Raw genomic sequence first — 20,463 nt, 5'->3', positions numbered from 1 at the left:
TTAGTCATACTCCTCGACAAAAGGTGAGTAAAAAATGGTTTGTTCCGACATGCTATCATTGCGGCATTCTAGGGCATATTCGACCTCATTGCAAATTTTTGCAAAAATCTAGAATTGTTTTTATTTATGGGATAAAAACAAAGGCCATATGGGTAAAAAAGTGATTTGAAATGTTATGTTGTGCATACAGCTTTGAAAGCTTTAAATTCTAATTTGTGGTATTTAGACAGTGGCTGTTCAAGACATATGTCGGGTGACAAGTCGTTATTTTCTAATCTTGAAAAACATGAAGGGGGAGTTGTGACATTCGGAGATGGTAATTCATCCAAGGTAATAGGTAAAGGAAAGGTAAGTTCTCCGGGGGGTTCCTATTCTTGAAAATGTTCTTTATGTTAAGGGTTTAAAAGCAAATCTTCTGAGTATCAATCAATTTTGTGATGAAGATTATGAGATAAAATTCTCCAAAAATGATTGTACTATTCTAGATCATGGTGGTAATGTTATATGTTATGGATCTAAAACATCTAATAATTGCTATATTGTTGGAATGTCACATAAACTAAAATGTAACAGTGCCTCTTTTGACATTGCAGATCTTTGGCATCAACCTCTTAAACATGTGAATCACAAGGAATTATTTACTCTGTCCAAACAAGAAGTGGTAAGAGAAATACCTAAGATGAAAGAAATGTCAAAAAGAGTGTGCAGTTCGTGTCAAATTGGAAAACAAACTAGGATTTCACACAAGGTAAATGCAGCTACCACCGACCGTGTGCTATAATTTGTTCACATGGACTTGATGGGTCCAACAAAAATGGAAAGTCTTGGAGGTAAACACTATATATTCTTAATGGTCGATGATTACTCCAGATATACCTGGGTTGCCTTTCTACGTGAGAAGTCTAAAACCTTTGAAGTTTTTAAATCACCATGCTTAAAATTGTAGAATGAAAAATCTATTACCCTAGTTAGGATTTGTTCTGATCATGGTAGAGAATTTGAAAATGAAAATTTTTCCATATTTTGTGATTCTCTTGGTATTCAATATGAATTTTCAGCTCCTATAACTCCACAACAGAACGGGATTGTGGAAAAAAGAACCGAGTTGTGCAGGAAATGGCTAGGGTTATGCTTCACGCTAAAAAGGTTCCTTAAAGGTTTTGGGCAGAGGCGGTCAATACAGCGGTACATGTGATAAATCGTGTTTATCTAAGACCAGGTACAAAAATGACTGCATATGAAATCTAAAAATATACATATGACGAAGAAATAGAAAAGGAGCTTGATCTGGAAATTGAGAATCAAGACGAGGACAAAGTTGAAATGAACAAAGATGACTGCAACGTATCAGAACCATCTGCTAGAGTGAAATCAGATCATCCACTGTCAAAAGTGATCGGAGACGTAAATGAACCAATTAAGACAAGACGACAAATCCAAAGTGAGGTATCATTTACTTGTTATACATCTTCTAAAAATGTGAAGGAAGCATTGTTAGACAATTCTTGGGTTAATGCTATGCATGAGGAATTAGAGCAATTTTCTAGGAATGATGTTTGGTATTTAGTTCCTAGACCTAAGAATGTGAACGTCATTGGAACAAAATGGATTTTACAAGAATAAAAGTGATGAACATGGCAATATATTTCGAAATAAAGCTAGACTCGTAGCACAGAGATATACTCAGGTTGAGGGTATAAATTTTGATGAGACATTTGCTCCTATTGCTAGATTATAATCTATTCGTATACTGCTTGCTATTGCTTGTCACTTAAAATTTAAATTGTTTCAAATGGATGTGAAAGTGCTTTCTTGAATGGTACTCTGAATGAAGATGTTTATGTAGAACAACCGAAAGGGTTCGAAGATCAAAAATTTCCTTCTCATGTGTTAAACTGAAAAAGGCCCTCTATGGGCTAAAACAAGCTCCAAGAGCTTGGTATGAGAAGTTGGCCACTTTTTTAGTGGATGCGGGCTTCACTCGAGGGGGAGTGGACAAGACATTGTTCATTACACGGTCAAACAAGAGTTTAGTTATGGCACAAATTTATGTGGATGACATTGTCTTCGGGGCAACGAGTCGATCATTAGCTAAGGAGTTTGCAGATCTTATGCATAGTCATTTTGAGATGAGCATGATGGGTGAGTTGAAGTTCTTTTTGGGACTTCAAATTACTCAGTTAGAAAGAGGGATATTTATCGCTCAAACCAAATATGCTAAGGATCTTGTGACTAAATTCGATTTAGAAAATGCAAAACATGCTAGAACTCCTATGAGTACAACTACCAAACTAGGTAAGAATATTTCAGGAAAAAGTGTCGATCAGACACTATATAGAAGCATGATTGGTAGTCTTTTGTACTTAACTACTAGTAGACCAGACATTGCATTTAGTGTCGGTGTGTGTGCTAGGTTTCAGTCTAAACCTAAAGAGACACATTTATTTGCTATGAAACGTATTATAAAATATGTCGGTGGCACAGTTGACTTAGGTATCTGGTTTACATATGACTCGGGAGCTATCATATCTGGATACACGGATTCTGATTGGGCAGGTTCATGTGATGATAGAAAAAGTACTTTAAGTGGATGTTTTTATATTGGAAACAATCTGGTTGCTTGGCACAGTAAGAAACAAAACTCGATATCTTTATCTACACTCGCGTAATAAACATATTGATATCTTCGTACAAAACATGTTGAGACGGAGAAACAGTTGGGTGATCTATTTACAAAACCTTTGGATTTACAGAGATTTGAGTATCTTCGTACTTCTTTAGGGATTTGTGCTTTGGATTGATTTTTTTTGTTTTAGTCTGCGTGTTTTGGTTTGCATGTTTCATTTTTATTATTTCTTTTCGTTTCTTTTTAGGTTTTCTTTATTCTGAAATTTTCTTTAGTTTTAGTTTCAGATTTGTTGAGAATTTTTGTCATATAAAAAAATAAAATTTGATGCACTCTTAGATTCAATAATATACTCTTGACATATAAATATGATTTTTCTCTTGATTATGAGTTATGATAGTCAATTCTGTTATCTTGCAATATATTATATCATTTCTGATTTGTTCACTCTCAACTTCATGACAATTAAACTAAATTTAATGCACTCATAACGTGTGTATATTCTTGAGTGAGCATGTTTTCATGAATTTTTTTTTAAATAGTTCACTATTGACGTTGATTTGCACAGTTTGACCTCATGCTTAGTCATCACAAATGTGTTCATAAAATATCAATGAAAAGGGCTACAATGAGTTTGTGTGAAAGCTATCTTGTTTAGAGTCCACTTTGACTCAGTACATTGCTTGCAAATTAAATAAATTTTTTTTTGATGTTTGTGAATATCTTCTTGCACATTGTTTGATATGTACTACAAGAAAAGGGCTACCTACTCATATGTGAAAGCCATCATTGCACCTATATGGTTAATATATTAAAAAATAATACCGGAAAAATTCCTGTTCGGTTATGGAGAATAAGTCGAAAAGTGCAAATTTAAATACTAAATCGGTTTGACTACTGTGTTGTATCATTGTTTAAATAGGAAAGTTTATTTAAGAAGAATGTTTCATGTTATCTATGCTCACCTTGCATATGTATATTGTTATGATTAATCAAGATTAATTTAATTTTGAGTTATGCATTAGAATTGATTATAATATGCTTTTGATGATTTGATTGACCTGTGTATGAGTTATTTCATTCGATTGTCATATTCTATGTCTTGAATTTATTTTGAATTTTTAGAGGTGCATCTCCAAAAAGATTTTTTATTTATTTTTTCTTAGATTTTTTACTTAAAAAAAAAGGCATTCGAACGCAAATTTTTGAGTTCGAACGCGGTGACTGGCGTGTTCGAACGCGCAGACTGGTGCATTCGAACGCACTCGAGGATTCTTTATATATTGCGTCCGAACCCAAGGGTTTTCATCTTCCATCTTCCAAACCCTAGAAACCCTTCATTTTCTCCCTCTCAAATCTTCAAGATCTTGGTATTTTTCATCAAATTTCTCACTACAAACCCTTTTAAAGGGTTGTTCTCCTCCGGATCTAGCATCTTTCGGCCGAATTTCTGAGTTTTTATTCACTTTTGCGAGGTATGATCATCCATCAATTTTCCTATTTTTTATTCAATTAAGTCTCTTGATCTTGACTGATTTCGTGCGTTTTCGAGTTTTGATCACGTTAAAGTTACTATCTTGATGTTTTTTGTGTGATTGAACATGATATCTTAGCGTTTTCAAGTGGATGATGGATTTCATTTAGGGCCTTCATGGTTTCTTGGATTTTTTTTTTAATTTCTTGCTATCTTTTTGTTTGCTTTTGGCATGTATTGAATCTTGCATCTTGTTTCTTTCTCAAGAATGCCTAGAAAAGCTGCAGTTTCCAAGAAACCTAGGCCGCCATCATCACCTACTTCGGCTCCAAAGTTTTCTACTTCAACGGCTGCCGGGCGGTACAAACATAATTTTGAGACTCGTCCTGTTATCTGTGAACGACCCGTGGTCATTTCCGATTTTTCTTCTTTGGGGATAGAACAGATATTTACTGAGCGAGGATGGTTATCGGTGTGTCGGATGAGCGGGACTGCTTATGTGGAAGTTGTTCGGAAATTTTTTTGTAATGCCACTGTTTTAGAATGCTGTATTCGTTCTACTGTTTGTGGGGTGTCTGTATACTTGGACTCAGATATTATTCGCGCTGAACTTCGTCTTCCTGATGGTGAGTTCCATTACCCCACGTCTGCTCCACTTCCTGATGTCGATGAATATGCTAGCATTGTATTGATCAAAGGGGAACGTTGGAAGGGAAACATGATGCCGCATGCGAAGCTGACACCAGTGGCTCACATGCTTCACCTATTTTGTCTGTACAACGTCACCCCCAAGACTCGACATTCCAGTATTAGTCTGGATCGTGCATTCTTTCTTCATGCAATGTTAACTGAAGTTTCTATTGATTTGGCTGCGGTGATCTATAACTCGATTCTCACAGCTGCCCAGAAAGAAGCACCTCGTGAGGGGTTACCATTTGGCATCTTTATTACAAATTTGTGCTCTCAGAGTGGGGTGCGTGTGGATGCTTCGAAACCTTCTCTTACTTCGAACAAACTGTTGGATCGGATTACACTTAAGCGGAGTCAAGCTCACGACCAGTTGTCTCCTCTCAAGCCGTCTTCTTCCGCCGCTAGTCGCTCATTGCACCTCGACAGTTCTGATGATAGCTCTGACGGTGACACATCTCACTCTGAGGGGGAGTTACCACGGTACTCTAACCGTTTTGATCAGCTTAGTACTCAAGTGCAGGATCTCCATTCGGCCGTGAATGATTTACGAGCTAAGCAAGCTCGTCAGGGGACTGTCCTTGACTCTGTGTTGACGATTCTTCAGCGTCAGTTTCCTCCGAGTTCCTAGTCTTTGGCATTTGTGGCAAAAAGGGAGAGATGTCTAGGTGTCTAGGTGTGTAGAGGGAGCATGGTAATAGGGGGAGTTTATTAGAGTCTTTCTGTCTTTCTAATCTTGCTTATAACTTTGCTTGGAGAAATTGTGATCTTTGTCTATTTAAGTACTTTTGAACTTATGCTCCATTGATAACTTGTGTTTGAATTGGATTGTTTATTCATTTCAAGTTATTTTCACTTGATCTTGGATTGGTATATGTTTATTTGCAGGGACTGATGTGCAAAATATTCTAGTCTTGTTGATTGCTCAATTTGAAGTCTTTGTAATATCTTGTAACCTAGGTGTTTTGTCACAAATTGCCAAAGGGGGAGATTGTTAGGTTTTTATTTGTTGGCAATTATGTATAAAATATTCTAAGTATATTTTTTCATGTATATGAGCTTTACACAAGTCTAGAATATCTCTGGTTTGAAGAATTGCAAGATTATTGGAGAAAAGCCGTCGAGTTCACACCGCGTTCACAAATGCGTTCGAACGCGAAATCTGCGTTCACACAGACAGAGAGCTGCGTTCACAAACGCGTTCGAAAGCGGGCATTCACACAAACAGAGAGCCGCGTTCACAAACGCGTTCGAACGCGGGTACTGCGTTCACACAGACCGAGAGCTGCGTTCACAAATGCGTTCGAACGCAACCTGAAGAATTCAAATTGTCGCGTTCGAACGCACTCGGACCCGTTCGAACGCACCTGAGTTCAAATCATGTCGTTCGAACGCACCCGGGCCGCGTTCGAATGCACCAACGAAGTTTGATAAAATTGGACTTTCGTGAGTACGGATAAGACTTGGATTTGGCTCTATCTTAGAGATCATATATAAAGATTGTGATGCCCTATCTTGAGGGTGATTGAAGAAGCATTATCGAAGGAGACTTCTTGAGGCTACATTGGTTCTTTAACTATCAAGGTTCCACTCATCTACAAAACCTAATCTTTCGTCTTAAGGGCTATCCAGACGAAAGATCAATCTCGAGGGTTACTGAGGTTGGACTTCAATCACGAGAAGCAGTGAATCATGGGTTCTAGCGAGCAAGACTGAGAGGAACAGAGTCGTTTGGATCGACGGGTTGTTTTGTGAGTCAATTTTGTAACTACTACTATTCTAGTGATTGGTTTTGATCCGAGTTTGGATCCGTGGTTTTTTTCCCGTTTGAGTTTTTTCACGTTAAAATCTTGGCGTTCATCTCTGCTTTCGTTTTTAATATTTCTATGGACTTTTACTTAAGCGAACGAGTGATATCATTGCCTAATATTTAGATACATACTTGTGTCTATAATTATTTTAGATTTCACTTCTATAAATAGGGATGAACATGTGTTGATAATTATCATTGGAAGAAATCTAAATTTAGCCAATTATTATTTTCGTCCTTATCTTTTATCTAGCAATTAAATCTCTTTATCTTTCTAGAAGTAGATCATAGCCATAGAAACACCCCAACCTTCAAAACTCTAGCCATCTCCTATCTCCAGCAGCCCCCCTACAATACGGCCATCCACCACCATTCTTGGCTGTCCGTCACCCTCCGACGACTGCCACAATATCAAATAATTATCTTTCTGTCCTCTCTGACATATTTCTACTATTTTATTTTTATCTTTTCATTCCAACCTCCAATTTAGGTGAAACCAGAGCCATTAGAACCATATCTCATGAGACTATCTCCACCTAAATTTTCATAATTTTCTTATATCTGAATCGGTCCAGATCTAGTTCATAACACATATTTAACACCTGCAACCACTGACCCTGTCATATCATTTATTAAGCACCGCTAAACACTTAACTAGGCGCAAAAAACCAACCAGATTGACCCAGTGGATAAATCAGGAATACAGAAACAAAAACAACGATTAGCCCAAAGAATGCGATTGCATTATAAGGTCGCAATTGAACAGATCGAGCAAGTTTGAATTGACGTAAGTAATGCATAAGATAAATGCCACTTTAAAGTACCAAATGTTAGAGAAATTCATGAGCATGAGCACATAAACCACTCAGGGGTAGTTTTGCGTAATGCTAACAAGTTGAACACTAATTTTGAATACCAAAAGCTTCATGTTCAGACTAGTAAACAATGTGCAGTCCGAATCCATCTTGTTAATTGCTGCTTCAGCTTACTCAATTCTGTTGTTTCATTTTCACATATGTTACACAGTACAATAGGTCAAGTACAATAGGTCAAAGTGTTACATCGAACAGACCAATACAGTTATCTCCTGTTTGTTTCTCCCAACAAACAAGAAAAGAACAAAGAAAAAGATAAAAGCCAAGAATGAATTGCCTGAAACCATAAGATGCACCAAACATGCCTCCGAATCGAACGACGTGCCTCCAAATTGCCCACCTGCTGCCACCCATCTCAGTGGGCGTCACATGTGATAAAAGCCTTGCAAAGATTACATCAACTAAAATGTGTAAGAAATTCAAAAATACGAAACAGACATATATAACAAAGCAAGGAACAACCCTGGAAGCACCGGTCATACTTTAGGATTATTACTGGATTGCGACAGTCCTATTAGGTGGTCGATCCACCAGGATGCCACTATGCCGTTGTCCCAAGTGGTCGTCTTCTTCCACCAACTCACTAGGTTTGGACTGGAATGATGATAGCTGGAAACCAGGACGCTCATGGTAGATGCCATTGTTGCCTGTACCAGTTTGTTTAATGTTCTTACCTTTTTTAGCTTCTGTACTTACTTTGCCAACAGAACTAGCTGGTTCTCCTAATGTTTCAGAAGGATGCACCTCAGAAATGGAAGAACCAGCTGATTGCATCGGAAAAGATTCACCAGAGGTACCCCCTTCATTGGAAGCATTACCATCAGCCTTCTTTGTGTTTAGAAATCGACCGCCAGAACCCCTTGCCCTCCTCATTGCATGTTGATGTCGAGATTCATGAAGATATGGCTGCAAAAACACAAACAAAAGCTTGAAATATTCCTCAAGTTCGCTACTATCCTCAGTGATAATTTATGCACATTCATGATATTAAATGAGTCCACACTAATCTATTTTTAACCATGGTTCAAAGTTCTGGTTCCTATTTTGACCCCAAGAGGGGTCCGTAAAATTTGTGCCAAAATACTTTTAGTCGATAACGGTCCATAAGGAAAATCAAAACCAGTAATCTTGCAGGTTCCGACTTCGATTAATGAGTTTCTGCCTTAATTTTAAGTGAGTTCCAAATAATATCGTTCCATCTGAGGAGAAATTTCAGACAGTGATCTAACTAAACGCGATAATTTCTCTACTTATGGAATCCATAATTGCTTCACCAAGTTTCATTGAACAAGAAACTGGAAACATCATAATTAATCTATAATGTCAAAGGCCACAAGTATTCTTTTTTAATGCCTTAAAAGAGAAAGGTCTAAAAGGAACCGTCAAAAAACCACCTATGCACCACATACAAGATCCACAAAAGCAAGATGGTCCAAGCCATCTCAAACGAAGAAAATGAGAAAGAGGATTTCACACTACGAGGCAGCCAATTTGCAAGTAGGTTGGCTTCACAAGATACAATGATACATGAGAGAGGCAAGTAGAAGATAACTTGCATCAGATTGCCAGTAACTATGGCACCATGGCACAACAGATGACCTCTCAATGACATGTTGCAAGGTGGTGTGGTGGAATCACATTCTATCCAAAGCTTGGTTAGGTCAAAGTGGTTGCACACCATGATATCCTACTAAAGCATAAATTTCTTGGGCCTCTAAATCAAACATGTTTCTCCTTGTGAGAATTTGTCTTTCCCTTATCCTTTGTTCCTCACACATTTTGATCTGTGGATTTCCTTCCCTTCTTTATCTTAACTAACCTTATTCCTCCATTTGCTCTCTAGTGTCTCTCTATATGACTGTTGATATTCCAGACCACAGACTTTATTTTTAATAGCCATAGTGTCTCTCTATCACTGCTTGTACTCCACACCACCAGACTGCAATATTCTCTTGCTAATTCCTGACACCTCCTCATGAATGCACAAAGCTATCCATTCTATCTACCAAGTGTTCTTTCTTGGGTTAGCTATTACCACAACTGCTATTAGTGACTCATCATACTCGCATAGCTCCACATGTGCTCCTTATTGATGATATTCCTAATAACTTTTTCGAGTCCCACACTCTTTTCTTGATACTCATTTTTGAGCCCTTTGTATTAAATTATAACTCATCACCAGCTTTTGCTACAATATTACTCATTCATCATCTACAATTTATAACATGACCAAATATGTAATCAGTAATCTCACAATTTTCTCTAAAAGCTAAAGCTGATCGAGAGAGGTTTAATCATATAATCTAATAATCCTAATTTTATATCCCCAAGAGAAAAAATTTAATAGGCTCAAGACATGAATTTTTATATAGTAAAAGTTCTATATTTTAAACAACCAATAAGCCACACAGGATTCGAACTCAATGAATGCACCTGCTCTAGTAGCATGTGAATTCACCATCTTATGTAAGGTTTAAGTTGCTAAAAACAATGATTTAATCTTTTACATTATAAGATTCTAGCTTCCATTCTTCTCTTATTATTTGCTTGTAGAATCATTTTATCTTTCCTTTAAAATTCCAATATCTAGTTCTAAGCATCTCCATCCTTTATTTTCTAAAGCATAAACTTTGACTATTGACATGTTCCTACTATAATTTTGCAATCTATAAATATCATCCGCTTACTAGCATAGTATTGAAAAGCAAAAACAGCGGCCGCCATGGCAGGGTGGCACACCGGCCGCCCCACTATTCTGCCTAGCGCTCGTGGAAGGTGTTCTGCCGCCTTGGCTGGCCGCCTGAGTGCCAAAAGGCAAGAGGCGAGTGGCCGCCCACTATTCTTGCCTAGCGCTCGTGGAAGGCAGTCAGCCGCCTTGGTGGGCCGCCTAAGCGCCAAAAGGCGCCTGGCGGGCCGTGCAGCCCGATAAGGCGGGGCTGGCGTTTCGGCCTGCCAATCAACCTTATCGGGTTTTTATAACGGATCAAATATCCACTAAAAGTAACTAACCCATTAACCATTATATAAAAAGTTAAAACTCTCCTCTCTCTCGCTACTCTCCTATCTAAATCCATAAATCCCTAAATCCCTAATCCCATCATCTCCTGCTCTCCATTCCACGATCGGTGGCAGCGAGCGACGAGGCAGCTAAGGCGGTGGCTTGCGGCAACGGTAATGAAGCGCAACTAGCCTTATCGGGTTTTTATAACGGATCAAATATCCACTAAAAGTAACTAACCCATTAACCATTATATAAAAAGTTAAAACTCTCCTCTCTCTCGCTACGCCCCTCTCTCTCGCTACTCTCCTATCTAAATCCCTAAATTCCTAAATCCCTAATCCCATCATCTCCTGCTCTCCCTTCCACGATCGGTGGCAACGAGCGACGAGGCAGCTAAGGCAGTGGCTTGCGACAACGTCCTCTCCAGCTTCCCCCTTCCATGGGGTAAAGGTATGGGCCACTATCCTCTTTCCCTCTCTCTCACACAATCACTCTCTCACAATCTCACACTCTCTTTCACTCTCTCCCTCTCTCTCTTCTCTCATAGTCTCACTCTCTGTCTGATTGTCTCTGTTTCTAACATTTCAATTAGAGAAGTAATTATCTGCTAATCTGTTGAATATTTTTATTTTTGTTGAATGTTAATTAAGATTGTTTATTACTTAATTTTCTTTGTTTCTATTGAATGTTTTTTAAAGAAAAATGTGTTACTGTTAAATGTTAATCACTTAATTTGTCGATTAACAGTGAGTTAACTTTTAGTGTTAATCTTTTTCTCACATTTCTGTTGAATTACTCTTATTTAGTATTTTGGTTTAGTGCACTATTAAATTTTTTGTATATACTATATTAGTTACAACTTACATATAAGTATATAATGTATATTATATATATGTATTATATATATTTATTTATTTTATATTAAAAATGCTAGACCGTCTTTGTCACCCGCCTTGTCATCAGCCTTGTCGCCACCTAGGCGCTAGGCAGTGGGGTGACCGCCCACCACCCGCGGCCGCCTTTTAAAATATTGCTTACACTAATAGAGTTTATTGAACTATGATTTCATTCTCTTATGGAGGTAATTCTCCATAAATTTTCCATAGTTGCACCAACCTAGATCAAAGTTCCTAACACAAATCTAAAAGGTTGTGCAATCTTTTCCTCATTTATCACCAATTTCAACACTCATCTATCCTGTGCTTCCATCACATTTTTAAGTTCAAAAAATTCCACCTAACATCACCAGTGTTCCATTCTACTTTTTCTGCATCCAACACAGATGATTAGAGTTATCTTCTGTCAAGTGCAATGGAAAATTTTCTCATCTCAATTCTTAAAGTCAAAGCCAACAACAAAGTTTGATCCAAATAAGAGGGGACTACCAATTTTGAATGATTAAAACTTGTATCTATGTATCTAGAAAAAGAAGAGCTAAAGTACATGTAATGATTCACATTGCTATATTCATAACTCATAAGTTATTACTTTGCAGGTTTCGTATTAGTTGATGACATGATTCTCGCTATAATAAATTGACCACAAATATCTTGACACTATTGCCCATGAAAGGATGAATTAAGAGGCATAAATTACTTATCATCATACGTAATAAAAAACTATGGACCTGTGAAATCAAGAAAGAATTTTTTTTCACCTATTTTTTGAGATTTCAAAGATGATCACAGTATGCAAGGAATATATACAAAGAATCACATGTTTTGAATTGCAGAAACAGATCTATCTTTTCTCTTATTAAATTATCCTCAGTAATTATATCACACACCAATTACACCGGCAGATGTCCAATGAGGTTAGTAAATTATGTTCAAAATAAAGAAGATACTTGAAATTCTTTTCATTTTAGAAGATCATAACATATATAATCATTCACATTGTTATTATAAAAACCATTTTACTGTATCTGTAAGTGTAATTATGAGCAAAAGAATATCAAATAGGTTGCATTTACCTTCCTAGCTTTTATGGCTTTCTTCTCAAGTTCAGCCCTCGCACGTGACTGTCTCCGCCGCAGAATCCCATGATACTGCTTTGCATTTACATACACAGGCTCTTCAGTCATTTCAAGAGGCAATGGCATACGTGTGTGAGGCAATCCAGGCAACTGATGCACCTGAAACAACTCAGGCATATTCTGCTTACTAAATGTTGATACTTAGATAAGAAAGAGTGCTGAACTCTAAACTAGGACTACACCTTCGACAGACGGTGCTCTATAATAGCTAGAAGACAGATATCAAGAATGAATTAAAGACATAGGACCAATATTTGTAATTGTAACGCCATTTATGACAAACCTTCCCCAATTGTACTGGTATTTTAAGAAAAGCATAAAAAGACAGTTGTAATTAAGAAAATCTTAAAGTCTGATAAAATTCAACAAAAGACAATATTAAAGAACTGCTAAAATAGCTAAATGGGAGATATTAAGAAGATCCCTGAAGCAAATGACAAAAGAAATTATATCAAGCCATAATACAAAATCAGAATAAACCTACGAGACTACAAAGTTGATTGAGGATATTGGAGTTGTAGGACCCATTATTGCAGTATTTCACTATTTCCTGTTAGCCATTCTTGATGTCCTTTCTGCATTTCTTGCTGTACCATCTAATAGTAAGAACACTTGTTAATCTCAAGTTTCGCATCTCTACTAGACAACTTTTGCAATTCTCACTTACCCACTACCCTGAGATCCATAAAGCATTAGCATGACTAATTGTTTTTCTTGCCTAAATAATTTTTTCCCATAACGGTTACATGCAATTTAATTCTGTAAAGATCTATTTTCATAGGTTTCCCAGTAAAATCTTTTTGCAGACTGTCAAGCTAACTATGTGATGAGAACTAAAATTTCATTCTTTTCTAATTTTCAGAATTTAATTTTGTATCTGAAATTAGATTTATTTTTAGTGTCCTATTTAGTTAAAACCCCTCAAATCTAGGAGATTTGGTGTTATCTTGTTTTTGGATAATTTTTGTTATGATTTGGTTGAGTTTTAAATTAAAAGAGTCCTAGTTTAGTTATAAATTATATTAGAAAAGATTTTGACAAATTTAGGTAGTGATTTGATGTAATCTCCTCATCTTGATAGGAATTCTGAAAAGTGAAGAGAAAATCATGGAAACTTAAAAATAGTATTCTTGTGGAGGATTCCATGTTTATTTTCCCTTCCTTCCTCTTCTCATTCTCTCTTCCTCTTTTTGTGGTTGATTCCACACTTTCTTTATCCACCCCAATCTAAGTGGGCTTTCTTTTCCCCACAAGTTAGGTGGGCTAATCTTCTTTCACCCACAAATAGGTTAGTTTGATTTTCTTTTCCCAATAGCTTGATAGGTTATCATCTAACTTTATTATCTATCTAATCATGTTAGTATGGAAAAGGTACAGATAGAAAAAGATATTCATTGAGGCCCTATATTTTCTCCTTGCGCATGGATGTAGGTACCTCTTCATCATTCCCCATATCAGCATGTTTTCTCATCCAAAGACCACAGCAACTTAGTATCAAAGCAAGTTTAGATTCATTGGAATCAATCATAAAGGAAATCTAGTTCACAAATACATAGATCAAGTGCATAATTATCGAGTTATCATATGACAGGAAAATAATCTTGAGAAGAGATATGCGTAACAAAAGCAAATGATGAGAATAAGATTTTTCATTTTAACATTTTTTTAATCTAAAAATTAGATTTGGTTTTAGTGTCCTCTTTGGGTTAAACTCCTAAAATCTAGGAGATTTAGTTGTTATCTTGCTTTTAGACAAGTTTTGTTAAGATTTGGTTGATTTTTAAGGAGTCCTAGTTTAGTAATAGTTAGAATAGAAAAAATTCTAGTAAATTTAGGTGTCATGTAATCTCCTCATCTTAATAGGAATTCTTAAAACGAAGAAGAGAAAAACATGGGTATTTGAAAATTTATTCTTGTGGAGGATTCGCTGCCTCTTCCTCCTCTGCTTCTCTCCTCCCTTCCTCTTCTCATTTGTGGTGGAATCCACATTTTATTTATCCCCCACAACTAGGTGGACTTTCTTCGTCTCCAACTAGGTAGATCTCTTTCCCCCACAACTAGGTGGATTTGATTTTCTTTCTCCCATGGCTTCGTGGATTATATTTATATTTTTCCTATCTATCTAGCCAAGCTAGTATGGAAAAGGTAATTGAAAGTAGAAAAATAGATTCATTGAGGCCCTATCTTTTTCCTTAGGCATGGATTTAGGTACCTTCATAACTTTCCCGTTTTGGCATGCTTTCTTATCTCGAGGCCACATCAATATCTAATGCTTGAAATTGGCATCATTAAACAATAGTAGGCTGATAATTTGGTAGTATAGTGAAAATCCGAAGTCATTTATCAACATGATAGAATGCTATTTTCAAAGAATTGTGATGTAAAATATTCAAATTAATACAAGGCTTGAAACATAGAAAAACAATATTGAGAAATTATCATGATATAAGTGCTCAAACTAATAAAATGGCGGTAATAATCAATGAAAGAAGTTAAAAACAGATTAATGATAATATAAAATAGAAAAAGGTGACATAAATGCAACACCTAAAAGGAAAACCAAATTCCACTTGATTGATGGACTAAAATGGAGTATGGCTATCAATGTCCATCAGTTATTAACAACCCAAATAATGAAAAACTTGAGGTCTTTACTGCTTCAAGATTGAAGTATGGCTGACTGTCGTGCTAGTGACATGGAGAAGGCATGAACCATATTGACCGCAACAATTAGCACAGAAGGCAAACCCCATGACAGTAGAATGTGCTAGGTTCGTACGTCATTGACCAGTGATACAGAGACATTAGAAAGACATAGTAAAATAGTATTCGTCAAAACACAATTCTCAACACACAAAAGAAAACATCAGAAAGCTGAAGTAATTGCTATTGCATAAGCAGCAGGCATGCCAAGGTCACTAAAGCGTTTATCAACTACAAAATTGCCTACTAGTCACAAGTAACACTAGGGATGCTTTTAAACTTTAGCTATGTAAAGTACTAACCATAATGATTGACAACTTTTACATTTACACAAAATAGATGTGTAAAGAAATGGCTATCTATACATTTGCATAATTTTCTTCTCACCAACACTATCATAAAAACATACCAAAGCTTGAGCTCCATAAGAAGTCATGACTCCAGCAAAATAAGGATCCAAATAAGGATATGCTGCACAAGCCTGCAGAAAGATATTGAAAAATATAAAACACAACTAATAAACTAAACAAGAATAGGTAAACACTAACTATTTCATCAATTACCCAACAAAGAATTCTGTGGACAAATAAATAGATGAATGACGTAAGCATAAAATGCTGCAATAAAGAGGAAAAGGAAGGAAAGAATCACACAATTGATTGGCCAAGCTCCAGCTGGGTATGCGGTGCTAGAAACTCTGGCATCACAGGAGGCATGACAGATGAGACAAGCTGTACATGCTGGTGTTCCTGCCCAAGGCTTCCTTCTGACCATTAAAAGGACAACATTTGTTAGTAAGAATCACCTAGTCTTTCTATCACAATGCACGGATAAATTTGTCAGTCAAGAGTATATAAATTTATAATTGAATGGTACTTTTGCCAAATATTTGGTTACTCTTATTGTTCTATATTTTTGTTCGGACTCTGATATCTTGTTTTATCCTCACCATGCCTATATCATGTTTGTGCTCATAAAATAAAAAGCATCATGCATCACTTTTATCTCTAATTTGATAGATTGGAATGTGAAACATGTCAGACTGCACTCTTACTCCAGCTAGGGTGCCTCAGAAAGATGGGAAAAGCACCCAATGCCCCAGTAATAGTAGATGAAACAAAAGTTTCATTCGTGAAAGAGTATCTCTTCATCTTGGGTGCTTTTCATTGTGGAAAATAATGAAAAAGAATGATGAAATATAATTAAATATGTCCAGCCAATCAGGTCTTCTGAAATCATTTCACTTGATAGTGAGAATGCAATCAGAGAAAACATAAACAGGAAAAGAAAATTGCAGTGAGTGATGTTCATTCTGCAAACACAATTATGTGAAGATCCTTACGCCTGTATATTGCACAATGTTCTGGCTAACGAATATCTAATACAGTCAACAGATCAAACTGAATACATCTAACACTGAACAACACACAAGTATTCAGGAACTTTATTACCAAAAACAACTACATGCAATTCAATCATATGACCATTTCCAAGGCACCTAGTCTTGCTTCTACAAATTCAGAGAAGAAAATGCCAAGAGAATGAGTACAATACTAGCATGGTCCATAGAATACAATATACATACTCAAAGTTGAAGGAGAAAACATGAGGGCAATAGTAGTTGTGGTATAGCATAGATGATGAAATATGTGCAGATATATCAATAACTCTTTTGCCTCCAATAAGAAAGTGGTTTAGCTAGCCAATGTGATCTGCAATATCCAACAGTCATATATCTTCAAGTATGGATGATCATGAAGCCTAGATTTGACATAAGTCACCTACTTAGTAGCCTGTTGAAGTCTCCAATCATATGCTTTTGAAAACTTTGCCATGGTCAGTAATATTGAGCATCAGAATAATTCAGAAACTAGCACCTCTATATTAAAAGCTAAATAGATCACTAGTCAAAAACTCAAAATGAATTTAACCTTTTTGTTGCCTGCTATTTGTCGTCTGCTTAGTAAGATCGCCTTTTGCACCATCACTCAGTGACTGGATACAACCTCCAGTTTGGTGATCAGCTGAACTTGTTGTAGAGTCGCTCTCAGTTAGCACGACAACTGGTGGCATGGAGCCAATCCCTTGACCCCTCCACCATGGCTGCACAATTACAGTGGAAGCCAGAGTAGTTTGTCCCCCCGGCTCTACCGAACTAGTTCCCTCCGGTTGAGATCCCATGGCTCCGTTCTCTAAACCTTCAAATTTTTACCGCCTCACCAACTATAAGATATATGCTCGCAATCAGAAAGCAAGAAAAAAAAAACAAAACCCACATAAAGAATTGTCTTTGTAATCTAATTATCAGTAAAAGACGATCACAATCACGACGAACAATTTAACATGGATTTAGATTTTAAATTAACTTACAGCAGCAATAAATAGTTTTAGTTACGAAGAGGAAAGAAGCAGAAAGAGAATTTGATGAAGAAATAACATAAAATAAATTGGGAAAAGAAGCACCATATCCCCTCTGCTTAATTCAACCGACTCAAAGAGAAAGGAATTTGAAATAAGATAAGTAGCATAAAAATTTCAACTAAAGAGTACAGTGGAATCGGCAAAAATTATCCCAAATTTGCAATACCTGCAATTCCTAAACATATTACTCAGTAAACGAAAAATATAGAGAAAATAAATTTAAGCAAATTATATCTCTACTGGAACCCTAAAACCTCAAAAAGCCAGTCCAATCCTAATATCACCAAATCAAAATTCCCAAAAGTAAAAAATCCAAATAAATCTCATAAAATAAGAAAAAGAAAAACATCACGTGCTCATCTTTCTAAGAATATAAACTATAAACCAATCGGAGGAGAGCACAGAATTCGGAACAAACAAAGAATCACTTCGCATCACGGCGGCGTCGGTAGCCAATCGCTCGAGCTCCGAAGAGAGTTCCGAGAGACCAATCAGGCGAAACCCTAACCCTAGAATGACTCCCCTCCCTTTGAATTCTCCAACCCAATAAAAAGTAATCGAAAGCAATAGCCAGAGCTAGAGAGAAGAAAGCGACTACGAACTCACTGTTTCCCCGATAACAACCACCACGGCGAAAAAAATAAACAAGCAAAAACCCTAAAGAATTCCCCCTCTTACACCACTTCCGAACCACCCGTTAGTTGGAGAAACAAACCTTTCGATGTAAAATCCTAGGAGAAGAATTACTCGAGTCTCTCTACCTTCCTCTCGTTCTCGCATTCTTGTATTCTTATTCGAATGTTAATCGCTCGGATTGGTACAACAATTTCCTAGTCAAGAAGAACCTTAGTTAATTCTAAAATGATAGTCATGACCGAACAAACTCAGAGGTTAATAAGTGGGGCAGTCTAACGAGGCAGATCGGGTCGGTTATTTGACATTTCAAACTGTACTAAAGGCTACATTTGGAGGGTGTTTCAGGTCATTAAAAAAAAAAAAAAAAAACTGGGATCCCAATTCTAGAATAAATAAAATGACCATATACCCCCGGATGCACTATCATAAGAAAAGGGGTATTGTCGTCTAAGTAAAAACATCAGAACTAGGATAAAAGTGACTGTGACGGTTACTGCTGAACTACCATTAGCACGCGTCACACCGAGACAAGCTCACCTGGGGACCACGTGCTACCGTAGCAGTACGCGTGGCGAGCATGGCGCCTTTGTGGTAAAGAGAGTAAACGGCGGTCTAACGGTGCGGCGCCGTTAATGGGGTTGTCTCGTGCCGAGGTGGCAGCTCGAATGTCGGGGGACACGCGAGGCGAACCCACCGTACTTCACGTGCTCGAAGTCGGCTGACCCACTAATATCTTGGCAAATGTCGATCATCGCCGTTTATGCCAGCTCATAGCGAGGGAATCGCCAGACAAAGGCATACGTGCATGCATCTAACTCGTGTGGGAGATTTGTCGTCTAGCAGGGCTGAAGTCAAATTCGCGAGTCTGCTAAGGGGCAATTTGGTCTGGGAAATATGCTTCTGGTCATCCAGATGACTGCTTTGATGTGATCCTGATTAGACCGTATCACCATATGGATATTAAACTCACAGCTTAAGTCACATATCTAGGTTAGAGTTAATTTCAGCACTTAGTTTAAATTATTTTTAACTTATGTTAGTCTAGTCGGTTTAATATTAGATTTATTATAGTTTGGATAACTAGTTAGCCTTTAATATATAATGTGGACTGCAACATGAACTAAGATGTTTGGATAAATAAGATTTTCTGACTAGGACATTCAAATGCAAAGAAGCTACTTCAAACGCCACGTTCGAATATCTGCATCGTGTTCGCAAAGTCAGATACTCTATTTTAGCCGTTATAATGCACCTGTAGAAAATGCTTATATTAGGCCTAGTTTCTTCAATTGTTTGGTGGATAGGCTAGCCTCTATATATGTGAAAGGCTCACTACGGAGTTATGGAGTGAATCATTGAGTTAACCTATCTTCTCTCATCTATTCTCATACTTCTCCCTCCTCGCTCAAACCCTAGCCGTGTGCTACCTCGATGTCGGTTACTCCTAGCCTCCCTCAACTGTCAAGTCCTCTCTCCTTAGGATTTCGACCACCTTCTCCCCCATTTTCCTTCACCCAACAACACCTCGTGAAACCAATCCATCACCACCATCACTATCATCATCACTATCACCCGTCATCTCCACCTTCATCGTAACTTTGCTTGTGTTCACCTAAGGTGCAGTCAAAATCTGCGAAGGGTGTGAATATCAAAAACATATATTAGGAAGATACAAAACAAACTCATTTAGTTTTGTAACTTTATAACTATGGAAGAATATTTAACAAAGATTTTCCTACGACTACGCAAACTGTGTCCCTATATCCGAGCTTGATCGGGTAGCTGAGGCTTGGTACAAAATAAGTGGTATCAGAGCCACCATTCCTCAAACACCATGTCAACAACTAGATACATGGCGTTGAGACCCAATTAAGGCACTGATAGGCTACGGAACTATCCCTTCAAGATCTGGATTGATTATAGGAAACAGTCCGTACAACTGAGGGAAAATATTCACCAAATATTTTCTTGTAGTCATAAAATTACAAAACTAAGTTAGATCGATCTATAACTTCTAGATCTACGTTTGTCATATTTACACCCTTCGCAGATTCTAACTACAACTAAGACGAAATCATGATAGAGTGAGAATGAAGGTGGTGGTGACGGGTGGAGTGGATGTTAGGGTTATGGATGATAATGGAAATAAAAGTGGATGGTTGATGTAGTTTAAGGGATAAAGACAAAAGGAAACA

At 37.1% G+C, this 20,463-nt stretch overlaps 1 protein-coding gene across 8 annotated transcripts; it reads right to left on the bottom strand.

Moving 5' to 3' along the window:
- Positions 1 to 7,545: 7,545 nt before the first annotated feature.
- On the bottom strand, positions 7,546 to 18,586 carry LOC140785824 (nuclear transcription factor Y subunit A-1-like). Of its 8 annotated transcripts, none has more exons than XM_073133866.1 (8): positions 18,348 to 18,498; positions 17,143 to 17,434; positions 15,865 to 15,977; positions 15,621 to 15,692; positions 12,446 to 12,607; positions 8,217 to 8,378; positions 7,955 to 8,119; positions 7,546 to 7,854 (listed from the first exon to the last, which is right to left on the bottom strand). In XM_073133866.1, the coding sequence occupies exons 2-8, from the start codon at positions 17,390 to 17,392 to the stop codon at positions 7,828 to 7,830; spliced, it is 951 nt and encodes a 316-aa protein (XP_072989967.1). In that variant the 5' UTR covers positions 17,393 to 17,434; positions 18,348 to 18,498; the 3' UTR covers positions 7,546 to 7,827. The 8 variants fall into 8 exon arrangements, with proteins under 8 accessions (XP_072989967.1, XP_072989968.1, XP_072989966.1 ...); XM_073133867.1 differs by lacking the exon at positions 18,348 to 18,498 and adding an exon at positions 18,051 to 18,193 and having other exon boundaries at positions 7,546 to 7,873; XM_073133865.1 differs by lacking the exon at positions 18,348 to 18,498 and adding an exon at positions 18,051 to 18,193.
- Positions 18,587 to 20,463: the final 1,877 nt, after the last annotated feature.

The sequence above is a fragment of the Typha latifolia genome, chromosome 4, assembly GCF_019914945.1.
Source record: "Typha latifolia isolate L0001 chromosome 4, TyphaL0001v2, whole genome shotgun sequence".
Lineage (NCBI taxonomy): Eukaryota > Viridiplantae > Streptophyta > Magnoliopsida > Poales > Typhaceae > Typha > Typha latifolia.
Note: the sequence above shows the minus strand (reverse complement) of the source record. Positions and strands in the feature narration are given on the sequence as shown.